The sequence below is a fragment of the Dermacentor andersoni genome, chromosome 3 (assembly GCF_023375885.2).
Source record: "Dermacentor andersoni chromosome 3, qqDerAnde1_hic_scaffold, whole genome shotgun sequence".
Classification (NCBI taxonomy): Eukaryota; Metazoa; Arthropoda; class Arachnida; order Ixodida; family Ixodidae; genus Dermacentor; species Dermacentor andersoni.
Genome location: NC_092816.1, coordinates 71,064,275 through 71,076,167, shown reverse-complemented (window position 1 = coordinate 71,076,167; position 11,893 = coordinate 71,064,275). Strand labels below are relative to the sequence as shown.

The 11,893-nt window shown below is 45.9% G+C and overlaps 1 protein-coding gene across 4 annotated transcripts in view; it reads right to left on the bottom strand.

Moving 5' to 3' along the window:
* Positions 1-2,446: 2,446 nt before the first annotated feature.
* LOC126545538 (beta-1,4-N-acetylgalactosaminyltransferase bre-4-like) overlaps positions 2,447-11,893 on the bottom strand; it is a 75,714-nt gene continuing 66,267 nt past the window's right edge. For 2 of the 4 annotated variants that reach the window (XM_050193456.3, XM_055062124.2), the window contains exons 8-9: positions 7,645-7,743; positions 2,448-2,734 (exon numbers count right to left, since the gene is read on the bottom strand). In XM_050193456.3, the coding sequence (XP_050049413.1) occupies positions 2,602-2,734; positions 7,645-7,743 (232 nt within the window). In that variant the 3' untranslated portion in view covers positions 2,448-2,601. Of the gene's footprint in view, positions 2,735-7,644; positions 7,744-11,893 lie in introns of all 4 variants that reach the window. The other 2 variants (XM_055062128.2, XM_055062135.2) reach the window with 2 other exon arrangements.

Below are 11,893 nucleotides of genomic sequence, written 5' to 3'. Positions count from 1 at the left end.
ACAACGCGGGCGTGATAAAGAGCGACAGCAGCAAAAGCCCCGTATTTCTTTTCGTTCTTACCCTCGTTTCAGTGCGAACTAGGCGCTAGGCGCACGATAGCACAGAGCACATGAAGCAATGATAGATCTCGTGTCGCCTATGCTTTGCACTCACCGCAGATTACCTCCAAGGTAGGGCACGCCGCCACGCTAAGCCACGCCAAGCGCAGCCGTTGCCGGAGTAGAAGTGGAGATGCGCGCTAATCTGCCCCCCTCCACCCCCCCCCCCCCCTTTCCTAGCCCACGCTCACCTCCCAGCACACTCAGCCCCTCCACCCCCACGCCCGCCCCCTCCCCTTTGTGCGCGCGAGAAGACGCCGCTCATCAAGCTACCGTACTTCTCGGCTCACACTCGCACGCTTTTCTTCCTGCCTACAACCTACGGCAGGTGACCACGATATTATTGCCTTTGAAATTTACAGAGAACCTCACGTCGACGTTCACGCCAACGTCAAGGGGACACGTCACAATTTCGCCTGCAGTATTCATATATTTTCTATCTTAATAAAACCCTAAATTGTGAAGATACAATCATTATTAACACTTAAGAGGAAGCTTTAGCTCGGGTGCTCCTATCTAAATACATATAAAAGGATAATTCGTTTTTCTCGGCAACCAGTGCACTACATTTGACGGCGTTTGTTGGCTTTAAAAGAAAAATTTAAAATCTAGTGACTGTTTGTTTCGAATTTTCTATTTACATCGTCAATTTTTTATTAAAAATTGGCAAAAAATCGCAAATTTTCAGGAAACGAAGGTATCAAGTTTACAACTCTGTAACTCAGCAAGAAAAAGATGATATCGCACTTCTGTGAATTGTATCTGATAGCACATCTAAAGCAAACAAATTTGACATCTTACGCATGAATCTCAAAAAATTTATTAATATGTAATTACAATTTTTTCAGAACCCTCGTAAACAACGTAACAAATTACGTGAGATGTAAAATTACATATCAAATTTGTCCGATTTGAATGATCTAATGTATGCCGCTTACAGAATTGCGATATCTGTTCTTGATGCAGAGCTATTAGTTTGTAAACTTCGTGCTTCTATATTTTTCAAACTTCTGAATTTTTGAAAATTTTCTAAACAAAATTCAAGCCCTAAATCAAAATACCGCTTTCAACAGTCACTAGAATTTACCTTTGTCTCTCAAATGCAATAAATTTCATTAAAATCGGTCCAGGGGTTACCTCAGAAAAATGTTTTTGCGTTTTTACATGTATCTGAATAGGCCGCGTCGGAGTTGTGCCCGAGCTAAAGCTTCCTCTTAATACGTAATCACTTAAATCCTGGTAAGGCAAATGCTTTACTAAACAATATAATGTCCCAGTGAACGCAACCTGGAACATATTGCTATGCAAGAGAGAAAGGACACAACGAGGTAGAAGTACACTTTTAGTTTAGAGGTCACAAGCACACGATCAACGACGACATCATTTGTATCTGAGGGGGCGCGGCCAGCAGTTACCGAAACTTTGACGAGAGAGCGCTCAGGCCAGACGGCAGCCCCATGGACTTCGTTGTAGATCGTGGGCCCCGTTATTCACGACCACAGCTTGCCCCAGTCTATAGAACAGCCAATGTTTACGAAGTTTCTGCCTAATTGGCACCAAAGACGTCTTGCAATTTTAAGTGGCTCTATTTCCGTTGCTTTTAAAGTGCACGTGCCATATTTCCTAGTTGGGCTAGAGAGATAGGTATGCTTGGTGCAGTGCAGCTCCACGCTTCATTATAGCAACGCACGCTTACAAAAGTGTAAAGGTCACACAAAAACATTTCTTGCTTGGTGTTTCGATCGCGAGCAAGAAGCGCAAGACCATGGCTATGGTATGGTAAAACTTTATTGAAGTCCTGCAGATCGTGCCGCAATAAAATTGCATTTTTTAATCTGAACATGTAGCCTGAAATCTAGAAACATGACTGTGTGTTCCTTAAAGTAAGGTATTGCATAGTAATTGAAAGCTGAAGGCTCATGTGATAGGCAAGTTACAAGTTTTCGACGCTGTCAAGATCTGCAAAAGTCCAATGCTCCAACAACTTTGCAAGAGCCACATTCGCGTCTTATAGGTGGAGTAAGAGTGCGCATTTGACGCACAGGCATCGACTCAGCATTTAGCCGTCGTTGTAAACCCTATATATGCCTATTGAGCAGAAAGCCTTCTCCTTAATTAAACATACTTAATAGTACGCTCTCGAAGGAGCCTTAAATTACCTCCGTATTGCACAAGCAGAATCCACCTATCTTGGTACATTTCCTGAACTCATCAATCTAGCTAATCTTTTGCCGTCCTCAAGTGCGTTTTGTCTTCTTGGCTCCAATTATGCTACCTAATGACCCCCATTTATCTTCTATAGCTATTACACAGTGTCTAGATTTATTTCTTTTACCTTCCTCTAGAAATGACGTTCTCAATTATTCAGTTAAGGTAATAAATTGGTCCCTGATAGTATCTCATAATTGAACAAAACTTCACACGCGAAACTCACTGGACTGGCAAAATCGAGCCTGTTCAAGCACGAAGTCAAATTGTTTCGTTTTGAGCCGTACATGGAGTTTATTTGCCTTGTTTCAGATCGACTTTTATCCACGTATACATTTTCTCGAAGGATATGTGCAACCTCTCGTATACGAGGCTGTTGAGACCATCTGTCTTGTAGCGTCCGCGCCAATGTGATAGCAGATCCAAGCTGTAAAATAACGAAGCGCATTATACGTGTTTGAAAGTATGGACAATGTAGGGGTATGCAATGCATGTAATTCAATAAAACGTTCTAGGAGGCGTGGCCTAGTATCTTTTTTCACGCTCACAAACATCTTTATGATCTAAATAAATTGTTCATTTCATTAATCTGTTTATGCTTCGACTTTTCGTACGTTCCACACAGACAAATATGAAAGCCAAGCATTAGAAGTAGGGCTTACTGAAGTGTAGCAACAAGGGCCCAATGAGAGATTATCTCCGCAGACAACAATAGATCATGCCTTAATAGTCCGTGCGCTATTTCTAAACGGAAGGCAATGTAATATAAATCGCCTACTGTAACAAAGAACAACAACAACAACAAAAAAAAGAAAGAAACGCCCACACCATTTGGAGCACTGGCGCAAATGTGGACTTATATGCCTTGTTATACACTTGCTTTTTTGTATCCCTGCTACCTAATCAATTCTTTCTAAATAAGTCTACGGCATAATGATGTTGCGTCTAAGTGTGGTCGTTCTAAGTTGTGACATTACATTACCCAGAGTAGTGCGAACGAAGCTATTCATGGAAGCGATGCCAGAAACAACAATGAGAAGTTTGCGTGTTTGACTCTCATGTCGTAACTACCTTCTGTATTCTAACCGTAATCACTACCCATTACTTATTTACATTGAAAACACATAAAATTCACAGATGTTATCCAAGTGAGGGCATGCATACGGTTTGTAGCGCCGCTAAGATGGAAATGTACATGGTCGTGTGCTTTTAGGAGAAACCGTGCACTTTCGTGGAAATTCATTTCAATAGTGCTCAACCGAACTTACATTTTTCTATATAACAGAAAAATTACGAGCACGATGTGTCCCGTGCATATTTATTAGCAAAGTATCCGTCCACAGACCTTCATTCTGAATTTATTCAGTTGATAGCGGTCGAGTGCAAGTGATACGTTTTCTCCGAGGATCAACGGTTCTTAGGTGCATACATGGGCAGGTAAATTTGTCAAAAGCTTTGTCGTCCCCAAAAGCGAATTGAAACCTGTCTCCGGGCGCACACTGAGCACCCTGCAGACTGCTAAGTGCTATGAAGAGTCGGACAACGAAAGGCAAGGTGCCATCAACTCTCCGTAGCCCAAGTGCGACAGGAATGCTTCGGCAAGCAAGCAGTGTAGCTTGATGACAGCCCTTTGTAGCTGGTGAATTGGTTTCAATTATGGCATTTACATATCTGAATTCCTACGTCGGATGCATCACGCAAACTGACCAAGAAGATTTTTGAAATTGCGGCAAGTTGTATACGAATGTGACTGGCAACGCTTCCCTGGCCTTGGCACTTTTTTCGCTTGCTTGTATTCGTACTTTCCGGGTGATATGTCTTTTCCTTTGTGATTCTTTGTGATGTGGATCATACTTGATTAGTTTACATGGACTCAGCAATTTCTTATATTGATATCTCGGTTAACTGCTAGTGCCCTATATATATATATATATATATATATATATATATGAATACCTCTGAATATCCTCAGGACGACCTTTTAGATTTCTGACATATTCTTGGTTTCAGCTAGTTGGTGCTTCACAATTCAAAGAAATTCACTGCCCGTACGGTGCGGGTAAAGAACGCAGCGACCTGTTCTTGTGTGCTTGTTTTCTTTGCCTTCGTCCACTCCGCGCCTTAAATTTCTTTGACTTTGTGGTATGAGGTTATTGCTGGCATGCCTCATTTTTCTTTCTGGATTTTGGCAGAGTAAACCTCAAGAAAAAAATAATTTCATCACCGTGCTCTTTTCTTACTCAAATCCGGTGCTGTAGAGGCTATTTCAAAGAATAAAGCGGTAACGTGTTACTCAAAAGAATAGTGAACAAATGATTTTCGAAAGGCTCCCAACGAATGCGTGTAACCTATCATTATGGACAGTAGAAATATTTTGCGTTGAGGACGACGTCGCTAATGAGGTCTGTCTGGCCTGCAACTGCTGGTGGAGCCACTCACTTCTGTGGGACAACAATGTGGCCCATGTTCTCTAGTATGCTAATCTAGCACGCAAACGTGAACTGATTTTATTTGTTCATTTTTGATACATGCTTTACCGGGTTTCTTGAAAGGCTGCAACATTAATAGCCGATGAGAGCGACAAGAGATGGCGTTATTAAAATGACTGCACGTGGTCCATTTTTCAAAGCCGACTACACGATTTCGTAAGGCACCTGTGTCTTTCGACGTATTCTTCAGATTTTGTGTTTTATGGGAGATGATTAGCTAACTGTGCCACTTGCTAGTACGCCAGTTTCTGAAGACCTATGACAGGACCGCGCTCTTATTGAAGTCTTCACATTTAAAATTACTTACTTTAGAGTCATTGGTATCATCGGCTTCAGTTTTCATGAGGATCAAGCCAAATAATTGCTATATTCTGGTGTGGACAGCAAAATAAGTTGAGTGATCAAACGCGGCACACGGGCGCCGGCCAGCGCAGTTTCGCCAATGCGTTTTGTTACGCTCCTATAGGTCAAATATTAGGGTAGCAGCTGAGATTCTAGGATAGCTAATGCGCTTACGAAGATGTTGAGGCTGTTCCGAAAGAAAGCTTTCTCGTTCACACATGCTCAATCACACACGCTGCGTGAACGTGACGAAACGGTCTGCTACGGCGACGTGGCATGAAGAGCGGCAACAGCGTGTCGATGCCATTCAACGTGCAGTGAGAAACACATGGAAGTGCGCATGAGAGGATTTCAACACGAGAGGGCCAGCTTGGCAGATCTCGCGGGGCAGAGAAGCTGGTGCTTAGGGCGCAAGACCTATGTAGGTCACGTTCCTTGGTTAACGCCGCTTCAGACTCCCAGCTGGACATAGACACAACGTCCCGGTTCTTTCTGTATTCTTTGGATGGTGAGCGCTACAGGGGCGCCCAACTCTGGCCGACCAAGCTTCCCCGGTACAGGGGCGAATCTCCTGTTGGCAAACACCGAGACGACGTCCGGTCGTTTCCTGTCTCGCCCGTGCTCGTCGGCACACCAGCTTCAAATAACGCCGCTTACTCAGTGCTACATCTGCGTCAATCGTCGCACCTGTGTGGGCCAGGCGCATGGCCCGGTGAAACTCGTTACTATATTTAGCGTGTTCGTCCTCTCAAACAAGCTATATCTAGCCCGACCAGATGTTTTTAATGCAGTTGGAATTTTCATGGTACTTCATGCACGTTCCGAGGGCTATTTGTACATCTATGTACGTATCTTTGATTGCATCTAACCGTTTTCCCGGGGTCGAATGGTTAACGCATCGGGCAGCTGTGCTGAGGCAACAGAGTTCGAGGCCAAACATCCGACCAACTTGTGCCACTAAGTATGTGCTAGTGTGTACATTCATTCTTAACGGGGTCAGGATAGGCATCACTGTTCGAAGAAACTCATTGGCGCCGACTTGGAGCAGTCGGTCTGTGCTTGTCCTCAATGAGCCTCTATGATGGCATCTGGGTCATTGTGTGTGCCAGTAGGTGTGTGCGGCTCCTCAATGAACGTCTTTGAACATCAACTTGGATAACTAGATGCATGGCACAGGGGGTGTGTCACTCTTCAACGACAAGAAATATCCTTTAAGTATCTCTAACGATGGGCGGAATCGAACGCACGTCACCCGGGTTCCTTATGGACAGCAGCACAACGCTTTAGCCGGTTGCGCCACAAATGCACTGGGTATATGCCGCTTTCCAAGCAACGTATTTTACGTCAATGTTTTAGCGAGCTACGCCATCAATGCTCTGGGTATGTGCTGCTCCTCAATGAAGCTCTCACCAACTTGGTTCACTGAACATGTGCCCCTGGGCGCTCTGTAACTGCGGGAACAATTCTCAGCGTTCGCGCACGCTTCTCGTCTCTGAAGCCACGCGCTGACTTTTCGGTAGCGCTACTAGATGGCCCAGCTGTCCAGAAAGAAGCACGAGAGAGGCGCCCGGCTGCCGCATGACGCGTTTTCTCAGCGTTCACATGCACCGAAGCGCCATGCATTTCGGAGGTCACGCGCAGGCCTCACGGCAGCGCCGCTAGATCGTGCCAAGTGTTCTTAATGAACCGCTGAGCCCACCGCTGCCGCTTTGCGGCTATGGCATTGTTCGCGGTCGCGGGTTCGATCCCAACTGCGCCAGCCGCATTTTTATGGCAGCGAAATACAAGAACGCTCGTGCACTTATATTTAGGTGAACGTTAAAGAACACCAGACTGTCTAAATAAATCCGGGGTACGCGACTAGGGCGTGCCTCATAATTTTGATTGTGGCTTTGGCACGTGCAGCCCCAAATAGAATTAAAGTTGAAGATACTTCTGCCGCGATGCGGTGTGCGATGTGAGGCAATGGCGATGCTCAACCCTCCGAGAGCTTATGAACAATGGCGCATGACAACGCTTCAAACAAACACTCCTTGTGTATTCTGTGTAGTACGCATACAAACAGTAGTGGTGCTCGGAAGTAGCGTTTAACATCAACTCACCACTCTCCTGTTGGACTAAGCGTTGAAGAAATTTAACATTCGCCGTTAACATCGCCTCTAATTGTCGTGAATGAAAGGAAACAGTTCAGAACCCTGGGTTTACATCGATTCTCACATTGCCTTAGAATTTACTTTTCTTTTGTCTTAAGTATTCTGGGGTATATGCATTACCAGTTCTTTGTACGAGATACAGTACTTGTTGATTTCTTTGTACTTTCTATCTGGCATGCGAGCTTTTTAGTAATAAAACGCGGGATATCAGGTCGTATATTGGTTTGTTTTTGGAAGTATAATATCATTCTGGTGTTAGAGGACTTATTGCTATGCGACTCGCTGCTGGTCGATCGCTGCTGTGTCCCGCTACTTCTTTAACGACATGCAGCAGACTTGCGAAAATGTTTTACCTGCGATTATTGCTGCGGTTAGTGTGGACATGGAAGAGCGAAACGTATCTCGCCACTTCGGCGGGCCTCCTATAAATCGTCCAGCTTTGCTTCCGTAACCTGGGTGAAGAGAAATTCTTTGATATCGAAAATGACACACTTGAAAAAAGAGGCCCGCGTATACAAATAACTGCATGCCCGATTCAAGCTCACCGCAATATCTCTCACCTTGAAAACAAGTGGTGTACAACAAAACAATCTGTATTTTCCCCATGCAAGTGAGATATCGTCACGCCCCATTTCAGATATCCTGTATAGCAGACGCCAAATCCTTATTCATAATGTGGTCGGTAGGGCTTTCAGAGAGTAGTGGCACGCCTGCTCACCTTCCTAGGAGGCAATGCTTTGGATACGAGGGCAAATTTGCAGCCGTAAAATGCAATGCAAATGAGAGTTTGTGTTTGCTGCAGAAAGCTTCCTGAACATAAATATTTTACATTCCTCCGTACATTGTTTCAAGCATCTTTCAGCATCCACCTCTTAGCATCAGAAGAGCTTAACTCTATGTGTTTACTTCAGCAAGATTTTTGCTCTATTAGGCACACTCTCTGTCTCCTGCGCGCGTTACCGTGCCTTCATAGTCAATGTGGGTGTGTGCTTAACGGATATTCTGCTATCTGTGTGCGGTGTACATTGGTAGTAAAGCACTAGATGATTTCACATGGAAAGGACACCTGATCTAACGGTACTTGTATCACTAAGCCACCTTTCTGCTCTTCTGCAACGACGAATGCATATGCGGTTAGGGCTTCGTTCTCGTCACACGTTTCTCTATCAATCAACAAAGTGCAGCACCACATAATATTGTCTGGATGCACATATTAAGTGCATTCGCCGCGCAGACGGTCTTTAAGGCAACTTCGAGGATGACGTAGGCCCTCGTCGGGGCGCGCGAGCGCCCAACTGCAGGCATAAATAATGTTTCTCCAATCCAATCCAATTTAAGGCGAAAGCCTTAAGTGGTTCGTTGCAATGGTTTACACCCGAAAAAAACTGCGTATATTCCAGTGACACCAAAAATATCATCACCAGAAATGGTTCATACCCCTGTAAGCAAGCATAGATAGATAGTGTGGTGTCTGGCTCAGACCAGACGCATGACACTGGACCACACAAGCGCAGTATGCAACACCCCCCCCCCCCCCCTTTATTCGTCACAGTAAAGCCACTTATATAGGAAATCATATTGAATGACGATGACAATATGTACACTGAAAGAAACGAAACTGAAACAATAAAGGATACAACATCGCCTCCCGCTTGAAAATACAACATAGTAATTTGCAACAACCAAAATAACACGAACTAAACACTTATTGTTCAGGTAAAGAAAACCCAAATCTTTCGACAGGTCGGCGTACCCTAGTGCTGCGACGCAAAGGTTGCTCCACCGAATCCTCTAAAGGAGCAACCACTTCTTCATTAACTTCAGCCCTTGTTTCCGGCGATCGCAACAGTTCACCCTGTTCAGCGTCTGCGCGGCTGTCAGCCCCAGCGGTACCCGAGTAGTCATGAGGCAATTCCCATGCCCGTTGTTGTGTTGTCTGCGATTGATTGCAGGGAAACCGAACTAGTTCAGACGCGTTCCAGCAACGACCGTCGCTCATCAAAAAGCTATTTTTGCCTTTTCTGCCGACAATCTTGAAAGGTCCCATGTAGTTTGCCGACGCTTTCCCACCGCCTGCTGGCTTGCGTACACGAACGAAGTCCCCTACACTAAAGGCTGGTCTTTTCGCACCTCGCCTCCTGTCCGTATACTGTTTTGCATACGTCTGCTTCGCCTTAACCCTAGCAGGAACATTTTTGTTCGAACTGGCATGCACACGCTCTCTTGTCGGCAAACCCACTGTATTGAGTCTTGGCTGGCGACACACCCGTTGTCGCATGCGGCGTCGACCTATATATGCCGAGATAGTCAACCACAGCAGCCTGGAGGGGCCGTTGTTCCAATCGGGCAACCTGCATGAAATCTTTCAGCACGCGATTAAAGCGTTCAATCGCGCCGTTTCCTTGTGGATAGTACAGAGAAGAACAACGATGTGCTATACCCCTCTCTCTCAAGAATGTTTCAAACATTTGCGATCTAAACTGAGGCCCATTATCTGTGACAATTTCTTCCGGATAGCCTTCTCGGCTGAACACAGTCTGCAAAAAATCGACCACACTCTGTGACGTCACTGTAGATGAAAAGGCAACCTCAGGCCACTTGGAATGATAATCGATCAGCGACATCATGTACCTACAGTTTGAAGGGGCCCAGTCAATCGGTCCCACTATATCCATTGCTAACTTCTGCCATGGTAGCGCTGTAAACGTCACCGGCTGCAGCGGCGCAAACGACGGTTTAGCGGACTTGTCCGCGGCCTGGCAGATATGACAAAAATGGATTGCTTCTTCTACTTGTTTATTCAAACGCGGCCACCAGTAAAGATAACGTAGTCTCTGCTTCGTCCTCACAATTCCTGGGTGACCTTCGTGCGCAAAACCAACAAGGAGCGAGGTTAATTCACTCGGAACAACTACCTGCTCGCCGCGCATCAAAAGGCCATCAACGAAAGAAAGCTCTTCCCGCACGTTAAAGTACGGCATTACTTCTGCTGGCAAAGCTTTTCTAGGCGCCCAACCATGTACCACGTGCACAACAACCTGTTGCAGTGTGCTGTCTGCAGCAGTGGCCACCTGCAGCCGTTCCTTTGTTAGGCACTCTGATACAACGGACACAATTTCTTCCTGCATCGTCTGCTGCGAATCACAGTCAAGAGGTAGGCGTGAAAGCGCATCGGCCACGACATTTTGCGATCCCTTTTGGTACTCTATGTCGAAGTTATAATACAAAAGTCGAGCTGACCATCTGGATATACGCAAAGGTCGGCGTCCTGTACCGGCAGCTGAAAGTAACGTCACCAGTGCCTGATGGTCCGTACGCAACAAAAATTTTCTACCCCACAAGTAGACGTGCCAGCGCTCGCACGCGAAGAGACAAGCAAGGGCCTCACGTTCCCCAGCGGAGTACTTCCGCTCAGCAGGAGTCAGGGCACGCGATGCGAAGGCTACCGTGCGTACGCTGTCACCATCGCGTTGCTGAAGAACGGCTCCCAGTCCCTTATCAGAAGCATCTGTCGTAACAATTACATCAAGGTCTGGGTTAAACAATTGTATGACTGGGCTTGAAGACAAAGCTGTTTTAACAAGCTGGAAGCTACGCTCAGCCTCATCATCCCACGTGAACTGTTGACCAGACCGCAGGAGCCTTCTAAGCGGCTCGACGAGATCAGCAAATCTCGGCACAAACCGAGCATAGTAACCAGCGAGACCCAAAAATGACCTCAAAGTGGCAACATCGTGAGGAGCAGGCACTTTGACAATAGCGTCAACCTTAGACTGCAATGGTGTGAGCCCTTTTGAGCTCACCGTATGCCCTAAAAAGGATAGTTCTGAAACAGCAAATGTGCATTTCTGGTTGAGCTTCAAACCTGAATCACCAATGCGTTTTAGCACCTGGTGTAGATTCTTGTTGTGCTCCTCACGTGTCTTGCCCCACACAATCACATCATCAATGTAACAAAGTACGCCTTTACAATCTTTCAAAATATGCTGCATCATTCTCTGAAAGGCTGAAGGGGCAGATGCAAGGCCAAAACACACTCTCTTAAAACGAAACAATCCTTCGTGTGTGATAAAGGTGGTTAGTCCCCGACTTTCTGGAGTCAGTTCTAGCTGGTGGTATGCCGACGCTAAGTCGAGCTTTGAGAAGCACGTTCCTCCAGCTAGTTCATGAAGTAGTTCCTCTGTATGCGGAAGAGGAAAAGCATCGGCAATTACTGCCTTGTTCACTTCACGTAGGTCCACACACAACCTAATTGAACCGTCCTTCTTCCTCACGACGACGATCGGTGAAATCCACTCCGATGCGTCGACAGGTTCAATTATATCTTAGGCCAGCAGACGTTGTATCTCTACCGATACCTGTTGCCGTAGCGTGAGCGGCAGGCGTCGGAGCTTCGCAACGACTGGTTTCACAGATGAACGGCATTTAACATGGTGAACAAAGCCTTTCACATGCCCTAACTGTTCCGTGAACAAGTGCGCAAACTGGTGCGTGAATTCTGAAGGCAGTGAATCAGGGCATGTCACCTGGCAGCAATTCAAGGTTGAGCCGTTGATAGTGATTCCCAGGCTCCGAACGGCATCAAGCCCCAGCAGTGAAGTG